This window comes from Peromyscus eremicus, chromosome 10, assembly GCF_949786415.1.
Source record: "Peromyscus eremicus chromosome 10, PerEre_H2_v1, whole genome shotgun sequence".
NCBI lineage: Eukaryota > Metazoa > Chordata > Mammalia > Rodentia > Cricetidae > Peromyscus > Peromyscus eremicus.
The window spans coordinates 81,817,377-81,841,178 of NC_081426.1; the positions used below are offsets into that span (position 1 = coordinate 81,817,377).

Consider the following 23,802-nt stretch of genomic DNA (forward strand, 5'->3'; position numbering starts at 1 on the left):
TGGTTGCATATTCTTGAGAATTGTGGTTCCTTAGTCTCTGTATTCTTTTACTTCTGGCTACAAGTTAAATGGATGGTCCTCTGGAGCACAGCTCCTACCACATGCCCAAGGCAAGGAGGCCATCTGATCATGTGCTAAAATTTCTGAACTTAGGAGCCTAAACATTTTCTCTCAAGTGTATGTTATAGCAATGAACACACTGTCTTAGTAAGTAGTACCATGAGTTCACCAGAAGCTGTCTATCCTAGATTTCTCTCTCACCTACAGTAGGTTTAATCCACCATCACAGTGTGTAAAAATATCCCTATAGTGCTCACTGTCTCAACTAATAAAACAACTGTTACTTCTCACTGGAAATATTATCATGTCTATAAACTGATATCTCTGCATTTCACATAATCTCATCTTCTCCACATGGTAACAACTAAGATGTATAGTTTTTCAGAAAGGTGGGTGCCAGGAACATTACCAAGGTGCTCTTCATCACGAGTCAGAAGTCTGAACACTTTTGCTTTTAACTCCTTTGGTTCATGTTTCTTTTGCTAACATCACAAGGACTACCAAATAGCTTGCCAAGACTCTTGCCATGGTTTGGTTATCATCAAGGTCATAAACACAGGTCAGTCGAGTCTAAATATGACTTTGGTATCTGCTATAGGCATTTCTAGCCAAATTTACTTTAGAGTATCAAGTTAGCTTGATGTTACTAAAGAAATAGTGATGTGACTATAATAATTTTTTAATGAAGATTGACGTTTAGATTTTAGTTTACATCAAACTTCACAGATTGCCAGTGTATGTGTGTTCATGTGTATACCTTTAGTACATTGTGATCAAGGATAATTACTTATAAATTATATAATTATCTGCTTTGGAATTTATGAAAACAATGCAACCCAAAATAATACCACTTAAAAGTGTTGAGTACATAAAATATATTATTTATTTTTTAGAATTTAATATGTTGTAGTCATGTAATGTTATTTGTGTTTTCTATATTCAGTCTGAATTCATGAACTGAAAGGGTGGATTAAATTCAGCAACTACAGTGTATTTCTATTTCTATCATTTGTGACTTCTGCTTTATGAATTGCATTTCTTTTACTTGTTACTTATACATTTATGTTCACTTGGATTTATTTTATTCATTATATCAATTTTATTTATAACTTGTATATTTATATTCATTTGAGTCATACCTTCTGTCCTCTTCTCTTTCCTTCTTTTTTTCTTCCCCTTTAAAATAATTTTTTTTTTTTTTAGTTTTTTTTTTTTTTTTTTTTGGTTTTTCGAGACAGGCGACAGGGTTTCTCCATGCAGTTTTGGTGCCTGTCCTGGATCTTGCTCTGTAGACCAGGTTGGCCTCAAACTCACAGAGATCCACCTGGCTCTGCTTCCCGAGTGCTGGGATTAAAGGCGTGAGCCACCACCGCTGGCAGGAGATGATTTTGATATGTGTCCCAGGCTAGCCTTAAACTCTTTATATAGCCTTTATGACCTTTGTTTGGAAATCTCTCCTCTGTGACCCAAGTGCTGGAATTACAGGCATAAAACATCCCATTTACCTTACCTCTTTTTTTTTTCTTTTCTTTTTCTTTTTTTTTTTTTTTTTTTTTGGTTTTTCGAGACAGGGTTTCTCTGTGTAGCTTTGTGCCTTTCCTGGAACTCACTTGGTAGCCCAGGCTGGCCTCGAACTCACAGAGATCCGCCTGGCTCTGCCTCCCGAGTGCTGGGATTAAAGGCGTGCGCCACCACCGCCCGGCTTCTTCTTTTTTTTTTAAGACATGATCTCTTTACATAGCCCTGGCTGTCCTGGAACTCACTATGTGAGAGGCTGGCCTCCAACTCAGAGATCCTTCTGCCTGTTTCCCAAGTTCTGGGATTAAAGGCATGTGCCACCACACCCAGACCACCTCTTTGCTTTCTAATGTGTACATCTTTGTCCTATTTACTATTGAATTGTTCCTTCCATTATCCTTTATAGGTGACTGAAAATTTTTATTTATTTTTATGGTAAATACATATGGTCAGAATTATCAATGTACTTCCTATTCTGTATGTTTTTGTTTTACTTTGATTCTTTTCTGTCTATATTTTTTAATATTTAAGATTTGTATTATCTTAATAATTATGTAGTAGATTTCATTCTCTACTTTTTGTATAGTATCTGTTAATGCTATAAAAGAATTGGTAGGAAAATGTTCTCATTTCATTTCTGATTTCAGTTTCTGTTTCTTACCTGATATTAATCAATAAAACTCATCTTTCAGAATATTTTTATTTTGAAATATATGCCAGTGTTATTAGCTAATTAGCTTATAAAACAACTTGTTGATTCCCATGATTATGTCTGAACAACCAGCAGACTTGGCCTTCCCTTCCCATTCAACCTTTGTGTGTTGCTTTGTACATAATCTAAGCAAATAACATTTGCATTTGTCAGTGTCTGAGTCAGATTTTTGCTGCTATAGCAGAACACCCCAGAGCGGTAATCTGTGAAGGACAGAGGTCATTTCTTTCCAGCTTTGAAGGGTGAGTGTGACCAGATGCTGATGCTGAAATCGTCTTTCAAAGGAATCCACTCACACATCAGCGTTAATCACGAGGCTCTCATGCATTAAATAAACACCACCGGTCCCACCTCTTGATATTGTTGCCATGGCAGTTAAATTTCAGTATGACTTAGGAGAGGGTAGTCGGGCCATGGAAGTCTGTCAGTCCAATCTTCGCATGTTTTAAAAATCTTATTTCTGTAATAAAACATGTCACATCTCTCCAGCTGTTCTTTAGGCATTTCTGCAAATGGGTTAGGTAAACCGAAGCACATGTCTTAGCAAAGTCTTTTCATTTAGGAACAGTATTCTCTGAGTTCATGAATTTTCAAAATTGTTTGCAACTCTTAATCTTAATTTGATTGACTGGTTGGAAAATTCTTGCATCTCAATTTCTTTACATGAGTCTTTCTGGGAATTTCTCTAATTGGGGCCAGTGGGGTGGGGATTGAATATAATAATCTGAATTTTTGCCTGCTTGTTTACAGTGTTCTTTTATTAATCTTTAAAATCCAGTGTCATTACTGAAATGTCTCTCAGTTTTAACCATTATAGGTTAATTTGGATGGATTCATGTCACTTCCCTCTGGCTTTTATTACTTTAAGCACCAATTAAAAAATTATTATAATGTTTGTTCATAATGTTCAGTTTTCTACAACAGTTTTTTTGTTGCTTTTTGATATATTGGTAAATTATTCAAAACATAGTTTGCTTTCATTTTTATCTAATCTTTTCTTATTCCTGCTACTTTGAAAAGATTTCCTTTAAAACTTTCGTGTGGTAAAACTGACTGCATTTGGTTCATACTCCCCTTGATTTGGACAAATGCACAGTCATCGTGACTAGACTAGTCACCTAACAGTTTCATCACCTCCCCAAATTACCCTAGACTTGTCCTCTGTGGGGCTGTTTATTGATGCTGCACCAAGTCCTTGTTTATTACTCATCATTAAATGGACGGACTGTTGTAGGTCTGCTGTTTGCACGAACTTCGGCTAGGGTTAGGGTGGAGCCGCTGCCTGGTGTTCCACTCCCCTTAGTTTCCCAGGGCCTCCTGTCGGGGGAACTCCTCTGTGTCACTCCCCTCTGGGCTGCTTCTTGCCGCCATGCTTGTCTCCTTCTCCTTCCCAGGACTCTGTTTATACCTTGAGATGACACAGCTCCTTACCTTCCTCATTGCTGTCCAACCCACCCAAGTTTTCATACAAAAGCTTCCTGCTCTACTCCAATCCTCTTTACCGTTCTCAAACATACTCCCTGCAATGATTTGCTTTATCTTCTCACTTGAAATGTCCTTTTCTTCTTTTTCCAAATTGTTATATCCATGCTCGGAAGCATTAGCGGATACTCTGCTTCTATTAGGATCCGGTTCTTCACGTCCCCTCTTGAGAGAATTAATCTCTCACCTATTCTTCTGCAATAAATTGTCCATTTTTAGAACATTTATCTTGTTGCTTTCTGTACTTATTTCCTTATCATTAATATGCCAGTGTACAATCCTAATACCAATGTATAACCAGCCAATACAAAATCGAAAAGAATGTCCATCCAAGGATAGACAGCTCTTACCCTCCCTTAGCCTTATTTGATTTTCCAGGTATACAATTGAAAGGTAGACTTTTTAATTTGGTTTTATCTAGAATTTCTTTTTTTTTTTATTTTCAAAGTGATTTAACCATGTCAAAGCAACTTTTCTATTCATGGGCAGCAATAAAACGTCCCTTAGGTTTAGAACTTCTATAAACTTTTGGAAAGCATGGTGGCCGTTAATGGAGACCCTTCTGCCTTGCAGGTGACGCAACAGTGACGATAGCTCACAGATACACTCCCAGAGAACAACTGAAGGTCCATACTCAGCTGGCAGATGTTGTCATCGTAGCTGCAGGTAAGACCATCGTGACTGCTAGTTGGTGGAATGACATGGTAGAGTCACTGCTGCCCTAATTTCTGATGCAATGAAAGAACATGTGGGAGGCACACATAGATAAACATAAGACTAACTTCTGTGGACTGAATTTCGTCTCTATGTAGTCATCCTATTGGCCGACTGTGCCTATGTTAGCATCTGTCACCGCCTATGGGAAACACAAGTGACCTTTGCAGTGGTGGATGAAGCACAGGAACAAATGTGCACTTTCCCAGCTTGCTTTGGCAAACATGACTGAGTAACAGTTAGAGAAACAGATCAGTGCCAGTTGTTGTTTTTTGTTTTTCACTCTTTTGGGGGGCCCGCCACCCAGCTCCCAAATAAATCGCTCACGGAGGCTTATTCTTAACTATGAATGCCCAACCTTAGCTTGGCTTAGTTTCTAGCCAGCTTTCCTTATCTTAAATTATCCCTTCTACCTTTTGCCTCTGGGCTTTTCCCTCTCTCTTACTTCCATAAATCTTACTCTTACTCCATGGCTTGCTGGTGGTACAGCTGGGTGGCTGGACCCTGATGTTCTCCCCTTCTCTCTTGTTCCTCCTCTCTCCCAGTTTTCTCGTATGTATTCTGTCTGTCTGCCAACCCTGACTATCCTTTCTCCCATCTTGCTAATGGCCATTCAGTTCTTTATTAGACCATCAGGTGTTTTACACAGGCACAGTATCACAGCTTCACAGAGTTAAACAAATGCAACACAAACAAAAGTAACATACCTTAAAATATTCTATTGCAGCTGGTCATGTCTTATAGTTTCAGGAAAAAAGAAACTGAATTTGATCTTGAAAATTGTGTTTGTGAAAATAGAATGTCTAAGTGAGAAAGAGCCATACAACCACCCTGCGACTCTGACTACACCCACGCTTGAGGCGTAGGCTTTGGAGTCTTGACTTTAAAGGACTAGACCCAATGTGGGCATCTGGTGGGAGAATGAGGTCATTTGCAGGAAGTATGGTGTGTGAAATTCAGTGCAACAAACCGAGCGTGTCTGGTTTGTAGGAAAGAAGATATATAAAGAAGATTTTAAAAAATGTATTTTGTAAAGAATAAGGAAAAAGAAGAGTCAAACTCAATTTTGTTATAAACAGAGCCCCTTAAACCCACCGGTTCTTGGTGAGCTCCCTGTCAGTGTAGTTATCAGGAGGAATTTTTTAAAGTGTTCTAGAGAAATATTTGTTAATTTTAGGAATTAACTCTTGCCATATTCTGAACAACATAAGTATTTCATACTTTTTTATTTATGTTGTTAAAATATTTGTACAGATCTTCCAGAATGTCCATGCACTGAGTACAGTGTTATAAGTTGTGCTCACTGCATATCAGTATTTCTTTTAGTTTTGAGATTAGCTTATTCTGTATTTTAATAAATAAAGAAAAGTATGTGAAATATAGTGACTATGTATATGTTTAGTATAACATGTTTAAATTTATTAGTTTTAATCAATAGAGTAAATAAGGTAACCTGAGTGATATTTTAGATCCTAGAAATGGCTAGAGTACAGAGTTTATATGTATGATTAATTTATTTAGAAATACTGAGAGTCGACTGCATGTCTCTGGTTTTAGCAGACATGAATAGTTTCAGATAGTGAAGGGAGGATTGAATTTGTTCACCCAATAATTATTGGACTCTTGTGCAGCAGGAGATGTTTCAAATTGTAAGGATACAATAGTTAATAAAATGACAAAGCCTGCCCATTGTAGAGCTTATATTTTTGTGGGAAACAGAAAAAATAAAACAAACAAACAAACAAAAAACCCAAAACAAAACAAAAAAACACAATCAATTTAAAACAATGTCAGGTTAAGATAAGGGCTATAGAAAGAATATGAATGAGACAGCATTTTAGATATTGATCTATAGCTGGAGTTTTTTCCTGTGTCCCACCTGGTCTGCAGCTGCTCAGACCCAAGTAAACACACAGAGAGTTATATTAATTAAAACTGCTCAGCTATTAGCTCAGACCTACCGCTGACTAGCTCTTACATTTAAACTCAGCCCATTTCTGTTAATCTATATGTTTTCACATGTTCTGTGGCTTTACCTGTGTGCCATTGCATGTTGCTTCCTGGATGGCAGACTGGCATTTCCTGACTCAGCCTTTCTCTTCCCAGAATTCTCCTCTCTGCTTATCCTGCCTATACTTCCTGCCTGGCTACTGGCCAATCAGCATTTTATCAACCAATCAGAACAACACATATTCACAGCATACAGAACATCCCACAGCATTGATCACTGAAAAATAATTTTCAAGAAATGGCCATTGAGTAGAGTCTCCCTCCTAGTCATTCATCTGCCCACTGAGTCCACTACCTTGTCTTACTTTGTTCCGGGAGGTTGATGAATGTGGACAACCTGACCTGTATATTTTGGCCACTGGCTTCTGCCAAGGTTTAGCACTGCAGGAAATTTGAAGGGAAGGGAAAGAAAGCTGAGGGTAGACTATTTCTTCTCTCCTCTGCCTCCCTTCTGCTTCTCTCTCCTGTGTCTATGGCTTATGCTGGTAATCCTCTGCTCACAGCTTGTGCTTGCACTGGGCTGTAGTAGTGGCCCACCCTCCACCTGTCTTTCAGGAATGGAATGCCCCATGCTTTCTCCAGTCTCTAGCACCCCAGGCTCTCAACAGCCCCAAACAGCTCTATAAAACTTTCTTTATCATATGATGGTCTGAGGTGGATTCTGTGACCTGTGTAAAGTGGAAGAAATATTTAAGGAAGCATCTTTGAGAAGAACATTTCAAGCAGTAAGAAAAGAAATAGGAAGTCCTTATAGAGGGATGTATGTGGTATGGTCCAAAATGGATATCCTGGGGTACATTATGTACATAATGTACATTAATACATTATGAAGGATAGTATAAGAAATACTGTGGGGAAGGTAGCCAAGGTCACCTCATTTGAGATCTTAAAGCTGTGGTCTTTGGTATGAACCAAGGATGGAGAAGAGGGCAGGAGATAAGCTCAGGCTTCTGAAGCCTCCATAGAACTGTCAAGAACGGTTCCTAGAGAGCCAAGCAGAAACAGAGAAAGGTTATTAGGATTTCATTTACTGGACCCAGTGTTTTCCAGTTTTGGGCCTTACTTGGCATGTAGTATTTATTTCTTCTTTGTAGTCAATTGTTGTATCCCTTGCTATATCCAAAGCTTGAATGAGAGATAACTACTTTTCTGTTTAATTATATGCTACTTGTCGTTTCTAGGCTTTAAACTTCACAAGTCTTTATAAAATATGAAGAGAGTGTAAAAGCTCCAAGTGGAATTAAGTTTGATGAAAAGAATAGTGACAGTTTAAATTATTTCAACCAAACTTAATTAAACTTCGTATTCTTATGTAGACATTTTTTTTTTCTGAATGTGGTAACTCAAGGAGCAATGGTTTATTCCTTTTAGAATGAAAATGGAAGTACCCTTGTCCAGGAGTCATTAGTAAGCTGCTACACTTAATTACGCCTCAGAGGTTAGATTCAGGTGCAAAGCTTTGAATAAGATTGACAGAAGGAAGGTATATTTAGAGATGCAATGGAGTTTTTCAGAGCACAGACCAACAACGAGTGAAACACAATGTATTCCTGGGAGACAAATAACATGTTGATGTCTTAGAAACACTTGTATGCACAGGTAAGACTCAGAATGTGATGAACAGATTCTGAGTGCTTACCTTTCTCACTTAACTTTAGACAGAACCAACTTTATATTTTGAAAGTGGTGTTTTTAATGTTAATGACATAAATAGTGAACCATGTTCCTCAAAGTTTGCATTTATCAATTATAATATTGAATGGATATTTTCCTCTAGTGGGAGAAACATTTCTCAGCATGTATTTGTGCTCATGTTTTGTCTTGTCATCATGACAAATGACAAATCCTCTTGTGAGATCCACTGACAGTCTCTTGTGACTGAATCAAATCTTACGTGGTCACAAGTCAATGATGCCCATCCTCAAGTTTCTCCCATGGGTTCTTTTTTTTTTTCTTATTAAGAATTTTTTTTTATTCATTTTACATACCAACCACAGATCCCTGACCACCCTCCCCACCTCCCTTAAAGTTCTAGATCAGAATCAGGCTTACAGTGTTACAAAAGATGGGAAAAGCAAATAAAGAGGGGTGGAAAAGGAAAGAACTGAGCACATCCAAGATTAACAAATAGGGCTCAGGACATAGAAGGGTGCCTGGATATGGTCATGTTGATTAGTTTCTTCACTACAGCCATTTCCCAGGGAGGATCCTCTTAACCACCAGAGGGCTCCAGTCCTGTTTTACATGAAGGTAGCTTGGCCATAGGCTACCATGGCAAGAAGACATTTTGAGGGAAGGGAGTGGGAATGAATCAATCGTATTCCTTGTCTTGATTCTACCTGTTATGCCTCTCACTAGTTACAAAGACACACTGAGTGCCAGAGGACAGCTCAACATGTAGCCCTGCGATCATCCTGAAGAAATAAATATTTAGGTGTATGAATTTTCCAGGAAGAACATTGAGGCTTTATGAGGGACAAATAAAGACTGTTTTTACATTTTCACTCTATTTATTAATAGAATTTAAAGATAAAAATGAAGATAGTGGTAATTACAGTAATGACAGAAAACAAGAATTTGTACTAAAAAGAGGTCTCTATAACTACACCATAGTAATAAAGTATTACAAAGATGACCACACCATGCATCCTGGGTGGGAAATCAGCAAATACAATTAGCACTGGGTATTGACTAGGTAGAGAGTGATCTAATGGCAGAGGCAGCTAGGACAGGGAGGGCTGGGTCAGCTGACACAACTACAATGTCAGCATATATGGAAGCAGTCCCATCTGGAAGTCAGAAAGAGCAGGGGGAGGAGTGTGATGTGTCAGAAAGACTGATAATCTCCTAGAGATGACAGTGAAGAATTCGGTGGTGAAATCTGGAAATGGGCTTGCAGAAGGAGAGTAAAAGAAGAAGTCACTGTGTGACAATCCCAAGGCATGAGTAACCTTAGCTTGTGTTCAGACTGACCTCGTGGCTCCAGTTTCCCATAGTATTCATTTTGTAGGTCTAACTGTATGTCTCTTAATTCTTGAACGTATACCCCCAGAATTGAGATTTGGAATAAGTCAGAATCTCAAATCAGAAAACCAGAGCCTGTTAAACTATGCATCGAGGAGAAAGAGGCTTCAATTCTCTGGGGAACTACCATTCTTAGCTCCCAGAGGCACGCGGTTTCTAGGGCATTGAGTCCTTGTTTGTAGGCGTCCGACAGCTTCATTCTACCATGGAAGGAATAAGCCTGATTATTATTATTTCTTCTTCTCTTTTAAAGCTTGATAGGTACGTGCTTAGAATAGTATTTGGCACAGGACTGGGAAGAGAATTCAGTCAGTAAAGTTATTTGCCTCATAGCCACTAAGATCTGAATTCACCACACAAAATCCCTGTGCAAGTCCAGGTATAATAGAATGTGCTTGTAACCCTGCTGCTGGGGAGGAGACAGCCAAGTCCCTGGGTGCTCACTGTCTATCCAGCCTAGACTACGTGGTAAATTTTAGGAAAATAGAAGACCCTGCATCAAAAAGGAAAAGGATGGTACCGGAGGAACAACACCGAAGTTACTTTATTTTCTCTACTCAGATACATAAAGGTGTAGCTAGCCCCTACCCCATGCCACTGCAATGCACCCCACCCACCCCACCCACCCCACCCACCCCACCCACCCCACCCACCCCACCCCACCCCACCCACACAACATCTGATACATAGCAACTGCCAAATGAAAGTGTGATGCATTGATTTTGAGATTATGTCTGAAACAAGAACTTCTTCAAAGTGATTTAAATTTAGCTGATATGCCTTAAGATTATAATTTTTAAAATATGAAATCTTTATTCTAGTTATTGGCTAATTTATATAATGTAACATTATTTTGAGGAACTCTTAATATTTCTAGGTTGCCATTGTATTATAGTTAATAAAGTCCTGTGAATGAAATAAGTTTTTTTATAAAGAATCATTCATAATGTTAAGTGGTGAACAGGCTGGTTTGAGTACAAATGTTAAGATTAAGGAAGTTTGAGGTTGAAGACAAAATAGACTATTATAGATGTCTAAAATATCCACTTGAATGGCAAGGAGTAGTTGAGGGCAAGACAAAATTAGTTTTGTCCCCTTCGCAAGGGACAGCTACCTAGAATAGGACGTACATTATAAGATGACAGTAGCAGTCCTTGGTTCTCTTCTAAAGGAACCTGGGGGATGTGCTAAGTTTGTGAAAGTCCTTGGAATGATCATTGTTCAGACAGGACAGCAAGTTTTTAATGGAATTTCCCAAAGTCCCTCCGCCCATCTGAGTAACTCAAACTGACTTCGGTTCGGAGGTGAGTGCCGAGTCACAGGTGTGTTCCCTTCTGGGTTCAGGTGTTGCAGTACTGAAAATGGCATCTTGTCCTCTAGCCGTCCCCTCCAGCAGGGTGAGGAACCGTCACAGCACTGACTTCAGCGTATCTCTTGCAATACTTTTAATGACAGATACCATAACGTACAGTCCGACAGATGGGCCGGTCAGAGCACTGGTTTGGAATGTGCATACACTTGGAGGATATAAGACGGCCAACTAACTTCCTCTCAGCACTTCCCCAGCAAGTCAACTGTTAGGTAGATTCCTTTCAATCATCATTTTTCCCTCTGGTATACTTCTCACTCTGTGGAGGAGGATGAATAATTTTCACAACAGCTGAACACTGAAATTCCAAGACTATATTCCAAATGGGTATAGTCTGCTCACTGTCTCCAGCTCACACACGCTGGGAGTATAGATTCACATACAGATCACAGAAGTTTTGAATGCTGTATTGATGCCACACTAACACAGTCTTTCTTCCCATCCCCTGTTTCTCATTCTCCAGTTTCCATCCTTTAGCTAGACTCTACTTCTCCATTTAGAATTCCTTCCCTCCTTTATCTCAAATTTGTCGGTATCTTTAATGGGATAGAGGGATAGGCCCCGGAAGGGGGCAAAGATTTAAATCCTAACTCTCCTGTTTATTGATTAGTAACCTTAACATATCATCTTATCTCTCTGAAACCCAATGTCTCTCTTCATATTCAAATCAACAGTATAAAGGGCTCCACTCCCATAAGCTTTTTTTTTTTTTTCCTTTGGTTTTTTTTTTTTTTTGGTTTTTCAAGACAGAGTTTCTCTGTGTAGCTTTGGAACTTTCCTGGAACTCACTCTGTAGCCCAGGCTGGCCTCAGACTCACATAGATCCACCTGTCTCTGCCTCCCAAGTGCTGGGATTAAAGGCATGCACCACCACCGTCTTGTTGTTCATTGATTATTCTTCTTGAGAATTTTTGTTCATTTCATTTGCCAATTTATTGATTGGCTCATTTTCTCTTTGTGTGCTTAATTTTTGAAGTCCATGTGTATTTTAAGTATTAATCCCCTATCAGATGAGTAAGTAGCAAAGACTCACCACATTGTTCCTTTCTGTTTACAGAAGCTCTCAGATTTAATGTGATTTGTTATTTCTTGCTAGTATTCCTGGGCAACTGGAGTCCCATTCACAAAGTTTTTGCCTGTGCCTACACTTTGAAGAGGATTTTTGTTTTTGTTTGTTTTTAGAAGTTTCAAACTTTCTATTACTACAATGAAATCTTTGATAAATTTTGAGTTTATTTTGGACAGGGTGAAAGATAGGAATCTAGTTTTATTCCTCAGGCTGAAAAGACCCCTATGGGGTCTGCCATCTGGTGATTCCTAAAGGAGGAAGATAGTCCTGTAAGAGGTGGCAGTGCCTGGCAAGCAGCTGGGGTGAAGGGTTGCCTCATTTTTCTTCTTTTATATATCCAGTTTTCCCAGGACCATTTATAGGAGAACTCCTCCCTCCCCAATACACACATCACCACCACCACCACCTCCACCTCCACCTCCACCTCTACCACCTCCGCCACCATCACCACCACTTCCACCACCACCACCCCACCACCACCACTTCCTCCTCCGCCACCACTACCACCACCACCACCACCACCACTACCACCACCACCACTTCCATCTCCTCCTCCTCCTCCTCCTCCTCCTCCTCCACCACTACCACATCACCACCTTCACCACCAGCAGTGTATATTTTTGAAATATTTGTTGAGGATCAGATGAGTGTAGCTGTATGGGCTCATTTCTAGCTACTTTGTAATATTATGTTGGTCTCTATGTCTGGCTTTGTACCAGTGCCATCCGTTTTGATTGCTATGACTCCATGGTGTCATTGAAAATCAGCTGTTATGATACTTCTTAGCGCTGTTCTTTGTACTCAGGATTGCTTTATTTAGCCTAGGGAATTTTGTGATCACGTATGACTTTTAGAATTTTATTTTTAGTTTTCTGATGAAGGTCAAAGGAATCTTAATGAGGATTGCACCGTGGATGGCATTCTGCACAGCCATCTTTGTAGTATTGAGCTTGCAGATCATGAGCATGGGAGGTCTTTCCATCTTCTAGTATCTTGTTTTCTTCACTGTTTTATAATTTTCATTATAGAAGTCTTTCACCTATTTGATTATGCTTAATTCTCTATTTAGGATATTACAAGCGAAATAGTTTCCTTGAGACCTTTCTCAACATGTTCATTAATGGTATATTGAAAAGTGACTTTTTTTTTCAGTAGCAGAGTGTCCTTCAATCAGAAAAGTGAAGGGCAGCAGTCTCTCTATGGGAGTAGACTGTGAGCATTTTATATGTGAGGATTTTATATGTCACAAAGGAGAACTTTGAGGATGGAAGATTCCACCTGAGGCTTGTTCTTCTCTGCAGTGAAAGATGCCAGCAGAGGCTGGTGGGTTATCTTTTCTCCAGAAGCTTCCTGAATCCTAACAGCCCACAGGTGCTATCAGGCAAGTCAATGTTCCTGTCCTGGGTTCTCAGCCCACCTGAGGCTTTTAGGTCATTGACCCTTTATTCCAGAACCTGAGTTCAGATAAAAGGATGGGGGTGACACACTTGCTCACTGGCTGCTTACTGTTGGTGGGGACAGTGGAGTGAGGAGCTAGCCTCTGTCCTCAGAATCTAAGGAGGGGTAGGACAGGTTGACCTCATGTAGCAGGAGAGTTTTAACTTGGTTGATAAATTGCAGTGGATCCTGCAATCATGGAGAAACCTTTGAAAAGAGTTTATTTAGACAGGGTCTATGGTGAGTAGGTGAGAGCCAGTGGAGGGCCTAGGCAGAGTAGCCATTGTTCTAATGTGGACCCAGTGATGGTAGTGGTTTGATCTAGGAGGAACTTCTGTAAAATGTTTAACAGAAAAGATAAAAATGTAAGTATAACCAAAGGCTCTGCATTGCATTTTTATCTGCTCCGTACATCTGTGGGCCACATCTCAACCAGTATGGTGCATTGGTGTGGAAGCCAAATTGTTGCTGAAGGAGGGAAGAAATCCCATTCTCAGCAATAGTCAGGAGATCTAGGTACTACAGCAGCCCAAGAATCAAGTTGGTCCTGAAGGATGTAAAGCTGATCTGAAATTTCTTTAAGATTTTCTGAGAGCTGGTGAGACAGAGAGATTAACTGGCATAAAGAGGTCATCCAGCTGTTTCAGTTCTGACTCTTGAAAAAATGCCGAGTGACAAGAAGAGGGATGAGGTTGGTGGCCCATTAGTCCCTTTTCTGAGGTCACCTGGACTGCTGTTGGGGTTTGGGATCACAGACCACTCTAGCTGCTTTATAGCTGACACAAGGGGCAAAGTAGAAAGGGCTGCTATTAAGTGACTCAGAAGAGGGTCAATCAGAGGGTCACAATAAGACTTAAGAAATAGCAGTGATCCAGAACGTAAGACAGCCATTGGGCGATAATGCATATTCTTTGATCATGCAATACAAGGGAGGTAGCATCTGTGTGGTAGTTTGAATGTAAGTGGCCCCCATAATCTCATAGGAAGTGGCACCATTAGGAGGTGTGGCTTTGTTGACATTGCTGTGGCCTTGTTGGAGGAAGTGTGTCACTGTGGGGTGGGCTTTGAGGTTTCCTGTGCTCAGGATACCACCCAATGTCTCAGACGACTTCTTGTTGCCTGCAAGATGTAGGACTCTCAGGTAGTCCTCCACCACCACATCCGCCTGCATGCCACCATGCTCTTGTCATGACGATAATCAACTGAACCTCTGAAACTGTAAGCAAGCCAGCCCCAATTAAATACTTTCTTTATAAGAGTTGCCATGGTCATGGCATCTCTTCACAGCAATAACAATCCTAACTAAGACAATCTGTAACATATAAAAAGACTGTTAGTTCTATTATAATTCCCACTGAGATCATAATTAAGAAAACAGGGCAGTTTTGTTCTTATCAGAGTAAGAGAACATACAAGAAATCCACCAAAATCCTTGGCAGCCTTTATCATAGGCATGAATAAGTTTGGTGATTTCCCTGATACCATTGTCTATTCAAAGATGCAAGGGCATTGATTTGGTGGAAGAACTTCAGACATTTTTTATTAGCCAATATAAGTTGGGTTGGTCATTAGGTCTCCTCTATTTCAGGCTTTTGGGGTACATTAAAAGACACAGTTTATGAGGAAATTTTGTTTTGTTTTTATTTTATTCATTTATTTTACAGCCTGACTTCAGTTTCCCTCCCTCCTCCCTCCCCTCCCACCCACTTCCCCTCTGCACCCCCGTCCACTCCTCCTCTGTTTCATGAGGAAAGTTTTAAACATTATGATTAACATGAATTCTGTTTAGTAAGGTGAAATGTCATCACACATTTGTCTGGACCATGTCCCAGAGGCCCTGTAGAAGGATAAGGTAACTCTAATCTGCTGTTGGTTACAATGGACTTCTATACAAACGAGAACCTGCAATCTTTGTAAGAGAAGTCAGTCAAAGTCTGCATATAATACACAATTTAAAATATAAATAGATTCCTATTAGTCATTTTTATTGGATTGTCTAGCAATATCTCAAGGACACTACTTGGATATCCTGGATAATTTGCAAAGCCTGTGGGTTTGGTAACAGATGCAGAGTATCTGGCAACCTCCTTTAATCAGGGAAAATGGGTGATGAGGACATGAAAGGACTCATTATAGCTGTGAGAAGTACTCGTTCAGAAAGAGGGAATGTTCCATAGTTTGTAAATACAGCTTTTAGATTTGGCCTCAGTATTTAAGAAGGTAGGCCTGCTTCACTTGGCTGTGGGAGAAATAGACAGAGCAGTGCTGAAGAAATCCAAAGTCTTATTCTGTATCTGGAATAGATGATATAGGTATAATATAGATATAGATATATGGATATCGATATAGATATTGATATATCAGGAAGAGAATCATTCATAAGAAATAGTTGTCCAAATAGCATTTCATATTGTTGCAAGTCTTTCTCTGTCCTGTGATCCTGCTCCCAAATTACGACATGGAGACTTACTAATTATGAAAACTTGGCCAATACCTTAGTCTTGTTTCTAACTAGCTCTTATAACTTAAATTAACCCATTTCTATTCATCTGTGTGCTGCCCTGAGGCTCGTTTACCTCATCTACATACTGTCCATCCTGCTTTCCTACTTCCTCCATGCCTCCTCACAACTCTTCCCTTCTTCTTCCCAGAATCCTCTGCCCTGAAAATCCTGCCTAGCTATTGGCTGTTCAGCTTTTTATTAAACCAACCTGAGTGACACATTTTCACAGTATACAAAAAGATTATTCCACAACATCATATGGTAGAGTATAATGTCTGAGGAATATTGAAGGAACATACTGATCATTTTAATCTTGGTTATATTTTCTTCCTAGGTGTTTAAGTCCATGTAAGTAGCGAAAATTAACTTTTGGTTTTTACTGTTAAAGCCAATTGAGGATCTAGTCCCCAAGAGTTGCTGGGGCTTGTGAGGAACCTCTGACTCCTAGAGACCTTCTTTTACCAGTTTTCTGTCTAAGTGAGGATAGGTAAGGCCTTTCTTGGACTGACTTTGGCTTCCACCAGAAATACTGAGGGAATCTTTCAGTCATGTAGACTCTCTTCTTTGTAGACTGGATGCTGGTTACAATTCATTATGCAAGGTCTTCATGGCCTCCTTGAACAAGAGATTGAGTAATTTTCCATTTCTAGAGCTAGCCCACAGTCCCCTGAGACCTCATTGGCCTTGGAGGGCAAGGAGGAAGGTATTTTCCCTTTTAGTCCCTCTGGCCACGTTAGAATAGCATCTAAGAATTGTTACGAAACATAGAAGATCGGTTACACCAGCTTGGTATTTTAAACTATTGTATAATATTTTAATATACAGATATTTCTAAATGAACTTTGATTCGATATACATTTTAGCCAGTTATATAATTGTTGATTTTAGATCGTAAGAACTCTAATATCATGTATATTATTCCTAAGTTTAATTCCCTATTTACCTTAAATAACTTACTCAGAATTTTATAACTTATGTAAGCTTTCTAGTTTTCTTTTCCATTTTGGAAACATCCATCCATCTTAATCTTGATAAATAAATCTGTCTGGTTTTTTATTTGTTTGTTTGTTTTGTTTTTTGGTTTGTTTTTGAGACAAGGTTTCTCTATGTAGCCCTGGCTGTCCAGAAACTCACACTGTAGACCAGGCTGGCCTCGAATTCACAGAGATCTACCTGCCTCTGCCTCCCTGAGTGCTGGGATTAAAGGCATGCACCACCACCACCCAGCTAATAAATCCTTCTTAACTAAAACAATTTCCATCTTTTCATCCTTATAACATTTTTAAATTTCTTAGTAGCATTAACAAATCAATTTCATATTTGTTATGAGAATTTTCTCCCTGGTGTGAGGGGGTAAGGAGGACCAAGCACCATCTACCCTTTCTTCATAAGGTCCCAAGGGAAAGTTTAGTTTCATCCAAGTTCACCCTGGGTAACCAATGAGTTTGTTGGGGTTAGTTTCTGAGAATTGGTAAAGGGTTACTGCTAGGGTTCTGGGTGACTCAGAAACAGTCACACTGAAAAGCCTTTATTCAGTTTGTATGAGGATTTTTTATAACTGCATAGATAGCCCTCTCCTTTTTTTCCCTCTTTTTTTTTTTTGTCTACCTAAAATTGGCTAAGATGACGTGTTAATTTCCTCTTTGGTGAATGAGTATTAACGTTTGACAAATCCTGCTGTGAACATTTTAGGCCAGCTCATCCAAAGACATGAGGATGTAGTTGCTTATTTTAGAACACAGGACAGAAGCCATGTATTGGAGCTTGAAAAACAAATTTGTTCATTAGCTTGTTTTTAAAGAGACTATAAAAGTAAAAAAAAAAATCTATAAATCTTAAAATGTTTGTACTCATATACACATTCATTTACATATAGAACATATTTAAAAACATAGATATGTTATTTTTATCTAAAGGAAGGGCAATTGTCCAATAGAGTAGGTGTAATCAATCACCTATTGTGGTTTGAATGAGAATAGTCCCTGTAAGCTCATTGTATCTGAATACTCAGTCACCAGCCGATGAACTGTTTGGAAAGGATTAGGAGGATGAGGAGGTATGTCTTCATTGGAGAAGGAATGTCCTTGGAGTGGACTTTGAGGTTTCAAAAACTCATGCCAGGTTTCTCTCTCTCTCTCTCTCTCTCTCTCTCTCTCTCTCTCTCTCTCTCTCTCTCTCTCTCCCCCTCTCCATCTCTCTCTTTCTCTCTCTCTTTCTTCTGCCTGTGGATCAGGATGTAAACTCTCAGTCATTGCTCCAGCACTGTGCCTGTCTGTTTTCCACCATGATGATAATGAACTTACCTTCTGAAACTGTAAAGAAGCCTCCAATTAAATGCTTTATAGAGTTGCCATGGTCATAGTGTCTTTTCACATCAATGAAACAGTAACTAAAACATAATCTCTTAAAGTTAATTTATACACTCAATTGACAGGGACCATGCTGTAGAACCAGAATCGGGAAAAGGATCAAGGAGATAAAATTTTGAACAGAATTGTATGCTTCTGTGCATCTTGTCCTTAAAAGTAGATTTAAAAAAATTAAATTTAAAAAGTCATGTTAATTGTTCCAAGGAAAGATTCAGGACCATTAGCCATCTCTATTTATTTTATCTACGTGGTCACATTGATTAACTATGTTTTTATCTTTTATCATTTTTTTTTCAATTTTTAGTTTTACTCTAAGCAAAATGAAATTGATCTAAGTTAATGACTTTAATTTACAGGAACATTTACTTAGGTCAGTTGTGTACTAAGTACATGATATAAAAACAAACCATAACCACATCTGGGCAGACAATCTATATATACATCATCATACATAAAATATAGTTTAATAAGCAAATATTCTGAACGTTACTGGTTTTTTTGGATTGTGGTTTGTTTTTGTTTTTTGTTTTTATAATCCTCATTGTTAAAAGGAAACAAAAGTAAACATATTGCTGGACCAGGCAGAAACAATAGCAGACTCATAGAACAAAGGAGTATTGAGGGGAAAAGAACATTGTGACTCAGTGAGAGGAGAATGGGGACCACAGGCAGAAGCAGCAGGCACTGAGACTCACAGAACCTACTATAGCAGTTCCTCATGGGCAACAGCTTGTCTAGCTCCTGGAACTTTATCCTTCGAGTCTCTGTTAGGATAGGTGAATCACAAATCCCTTTGCTAGAATTCGACTGTTGGAGGCACATGGCCAGGAAAACTTTTAGGTTCTCCTTAGAAGCCAGAAACTGTGTCATGTAAAAACCTTGCCAGAATTAAAACAAAACAAAACACTGAAATTACAAAATAAATACCTTAGAAGTCTGATGTGTCTTCCTCAGTTTAATATAAAAGGGTGCACTGATTCCTAGAGGACTCTGTGGGACACTGAAGTTTTATCAATTCTGCTGTTTTGGCTTGTGCCATTTAACCAAGATGTTGGTAAGTCACATGATATTTGATGTGTATATGTAGCAAAGATAGTGGCCAAGTTACAAGGTTGCTTCCATCTTGATGAGGTCACCAGCCAAGATGATAACAAACCACATTGTTGCTCAAGGGGAACTCAACTCCATTGTAAAGTGAGCCCATAACTCACCAGGACAAAAGTGTCTGGGAGATCCAACATTTTGTAGATCAAATGTGGATTGGTACACCATAATCTTTAAAAAGACACTTTAGTTAGGTTAGCTAGTATGGACATAGGAGAAAATAACTATTGCCTAGGCAAGTAGGCCCCAAATTGCAAAATAAATAGAGGAAGGAATTTCATGGCCTCAGCTCAAGGAGGATGAGTCCATAGGTAGTTGATGGAGTAGCTAGCAGGAGGTTTTTCTCAGAGCTGTGGAAGAGATGAGGAGACAAAGAGAAAGGCACTTTGCAGAGTAGCTTCCCAAGGGATGTTACCAGCCCTGTCCCAGGATGGAGGACCAGCTAGGCTGTTTGCTCTCCTGCTCCCAGTCATAGAATTATGGTCCCTGGATAAAAGTTTAGAGGACAGAGTCAGGACTGGGAAGGTCAAATCTTGTACATGGTTTTTTTGATGGGACCACTGGCTCCCCAATAAATGGCATGGAGACTTACCATTAAATATAAATGCTCAGCAGCTACCTTAGGCTTGTTATAACTAGCTCTTATAATTTAAATTAACCCATATTTATTAATTTATATGCTGTCACATGTTTCATTGCTTGTTACCTCATCTTCTTCATGTCCTGCTTCCTCTGTGTCTGGCTGGTGACTCCACCCTTCTTCCCAGTGTTCTCTTAGTCTGGCTCTCCCACCCAACTGCTTCCTGTCTAGCTATCAACCAGTTAGCTCTTTATTAAACCATTGAGAGCAACATATCTTCACAGTGTACAAAAGGATTATTCACCAGCAAAATCCCATATCAGAGCCAGCTTCTCAGTGAGCTTAAACAGGACAGGATAATTTGTCAGCATACCACAATATGTAATGTGTGCTCAACTTTGAGAGGGAGGGCCCATCAGATTAGTGTCTACTCTCAGATTAGTGACTAATCTCATCAGATTAGTGTCTGAGAGAGAGAGAGAGAGTTGAGGGAATTAGATTTAGAAGTTTCATCTGGTAAAACCTGATGTACAGAAATGGAAGAAAAAAGTGAAAGTTAGTCATGAGATGGAAAAGAGACTAAAAGGTGGGGAAATTCAGCCATTTGCTGTTCTGTCTTAGGGAGTTTTCTGAGTCAGACTTCGGCAGTCAAAAGTGTTTCCCAATTTGAATTGGGTCCAGACCTCAGTGGACTGGTGTACTAATGCTTGAAGGTTTGTTTAAAGACAAGCCAAGTGTGTAGGAATCTTGTACCCTATTTTTAGGCATGTTTTAAGGGTAGGCCTCGTTCTGGTAAAATGTCATCTCCTACAATGAAAATGTGGCTGGAAATGAATGACCAGCACTGGAACAGGTGTCCCCAGTTCAAGGACCTGGCAGGCAAAGCCAGAGGCAGAAAGATGGAGGACCCCTGTGGCCTGGATAGGGCAGTGTGATGACTGTCTAAGGCTTCTGCAGACTTAATCCAGACCTTACTTTGGTGTGTAGATGTTGAATGTGCTCTTGTGTGTCAAATAGCAAATGGCAAAAGGCCTCTGCTTTGGATGTCAGAAGAGGAAAAATATTCATTGTGGGTTTATGTGGCACACCAATATAACCCTACAATGTGGCTGGCACTCCTCATGCAGATAAAAGCTGCAAAAGGGCTGAGGCTTTCAGGTAGCAACTGACAGCCATTCAGCTTTTAGCCTCATGAGTGGCCTTGCTCTCAATGGGATGGGTATCGGTAAAGAGAGGGAGACAGGTAAGGGGAGATAAGAAAAGTTGCCTAGAGAGCTAGGCTGGGGTACAGGGCCCTAAAAACCTCTTCCAGGTCTGGGCACCAAATTTTGCTCATGTTTTCATTTTGCAGACTTTCCTATTTTCAGCCAGTTCTCAGGATGTAACACTCCCTCTTCTGGAAACCATGGATTATGCTCAATAATGGTGCCTAAACATTTATCTAAATTATCCTGATTAACTGAACTCCTCTTAACTTCAATACATGATTAAGTAAAGACACATAATGTGTCCATGTGTTTCCCTAACACTTTAGGAATTCCTCATGTGTTTCACAAGCTTGCATAGTTCTTTGTTCAAACTGAAATGTCTTTGTATCTTTAGTAGACCAATATGCTTCATGCCCCATACTATGCGCCCTTTGCTACAGCCAGCACAGCTGTGGGTGTCACTGGGACCTGGAAGGGAGGGTAATGGAAGACAGAGACACGAGACTCTGGGTTCACTTCAAGAATGAACAACGTTTATTTTTTCCACTGCTGTTTATAGATTATCTTGTTACTAGATATATAGCATTGTAAGCAGAGCTTGAGCCAACATTATCTTTCAGTTTCCCCTTATCAGAGTTCTTCCTTCTACACTTCTTTGCCCTTGTGGCCTTGTTTTGCCCCAGAAGACATCCTTTTAACCTTTATCTCATCCGTGCAATTTTCTGCCCTTACCCGGGCATATCTGGGTTAGGTTTTATGCTTGAGAAAGGAACTGTAGACCTAGACAGTGTGAGGGTAGCTGAAAGTTTTCCTGTGTCCCACCCAGTCCACAGCCACTCAGACCCAAGTAAACACACAGAGGCTTATATTAATTAAAACTCCTCAGCCATTAGCTCAGGCTTACTACTGACTAGCTCTTAAACTCAGACCATTTCTGTTCATCTATATGTGGCCATGTGTTCCGTGGCTTTACCTGTGTGCCATTACATGCTGCTCCCTGGATGGCAGGCTGGCATCTCCTCACTCAGCCTTCCTCTTCCCAGAATTCTCCTTGTCTCCTTATCCCGCCTATACTTCCTGCCTAGCTACTGGCCAATCAGTGTTTTATTAAACCAATGTACAAAAACATTATCCCACAGCATGTGAGTCTATCTATGCTTCTTGGGCTTAATCACTTGCTCAGTGTGGATCAATTTTACTGCTAGTACATTCATATTATACCCAATATCAGATGCTAGAAAAACAAAGATATGTAGATAGTTGAGGATAAGAATCCTAAACATTAGCAGGGAAGAGAGAGACATTAACAAAGCAGTACAATGTAGTTTTGTAGTGCATTATTAGTGTGCATGAGTATGTTGTTGCAAGGCTATCGCATGTCTATCTATTGAAAGAAAGACAGAGACAGGAGAGAAAGCAGCGCCAGAAAGGGGATGAGAGTAATGTATGGTCTACTGAGTGTGGATATTAATGATTAAGCTGCATCCCACCTGACAGTATGAACCAGAATTCATTAGGAAGAATAGAAGAGAAGGCACTTTGAATTGCTTAGAACTGCCAAGATGCTATGACTATATCAAAGACAACATTAACTTTCAAACCTGGGAGATGCCTGTCTGTGAGTGATGGAAAATAAAGCTGAGTGTTTAGCTGAGGGATGGGTAACAACATTCCTAAGACATATGGATCTTGTCCTTTAGGTCATGGGCAACCTTACTATAGTTATGAGGATTGGAATCATATAACCAACTGAAATTTTAGAAAAGCTTCTGGATAAAATTGAAGCTGGGGGTGGTTCTGAATTAACACAAGACCGTGTAGAAATGCAAAAGAGAAGCAGGAGGAGACTAGAAAAACATACTGGCTTTAGAAACTGTGTACATGGTGTCATAGTAGCAAGGAAGAACGTAGAGAATAAAAGGGAAGGTTGGAAAAGTACAAGTGAGTGGGTGGGAGGAGGTAACGAGTTCAGGTTGAGGCACTTTTCATGTATCTGTGCAGAAGGTGTTTGGGAGAAATCACTATTCTGCAGTAACAAAGCATCAGTGATAGCAGTCAAGGCATGAAGGAAAACATGATACTGTTTCTCTGTGTAAGTTGAATAGTCCTGTTCTGATCTTTTTGACCTATGTCAGCTAATATGGCAAACTGTATACCATTGCCTTCTTGGCTGTCTATATAGTATCATTGAACAATAGCCTTTTCCTTCAGCTTTTGCGCTGATTGGTTGTGTAGGGGCAAAGTGGTATGTTTCACTTTACAATCAGTGAAAAGCATTGTATGAGAAATATCAGATAATGTCTTTGATAAATCACAATATATCATTTAGCAGAGACAAATTCTTGTCCTAAAACTAGAATTGTTAACTCAAATCCATATGCTTTCTGTCCATACTTTTGTACCCTGTGTATGCGTGGTAGATTTGTCATGATAATTCAATGCCTTCATTCATTTTATTTCTTTCTTCTATGTCAGTTAGCCAGGTTTCAAAATTGTTCCAGCCTTCATCCTCAGCCCACTGTACTTTCACCCACCACAGGGGGCAGTTCTAAACACGTAATTCTCCTGTCTATTTTTTGAGTTGTTTGTTTGCCTTTTAAAGTAAGAAGAAATTACCTTTTTAATCTTTTATAGCTTTCATAT

At 39.5% G+C, this 23,802-nt stretch overlaps 1 protein-coding gene across 1 annotated transcript in view; it reads left to right on the plus strand.

Annotated features, from left to right (window-relative positions):
• Window positions 1-23,802, plus strand: part of Mthfd2l (methylenetetrahydrofolate dehydrogenase (NADP+ dependent) 2 like) — a 102,532-nt gene that overhangs the window by 39,053 nt on the left and 39,677 nt on the right. Inside the window, exon 6 of the mRNA XM_059275224.1 lies at window positions 4,346-4,438. Coding sequence (XP_059131207.1) covers window positions 4,346-4,438 — 93 coding nt within the window. The remainder of the gene's footprint in view (window positions 1-4,345; window positions 4,439-23,802) is intronic.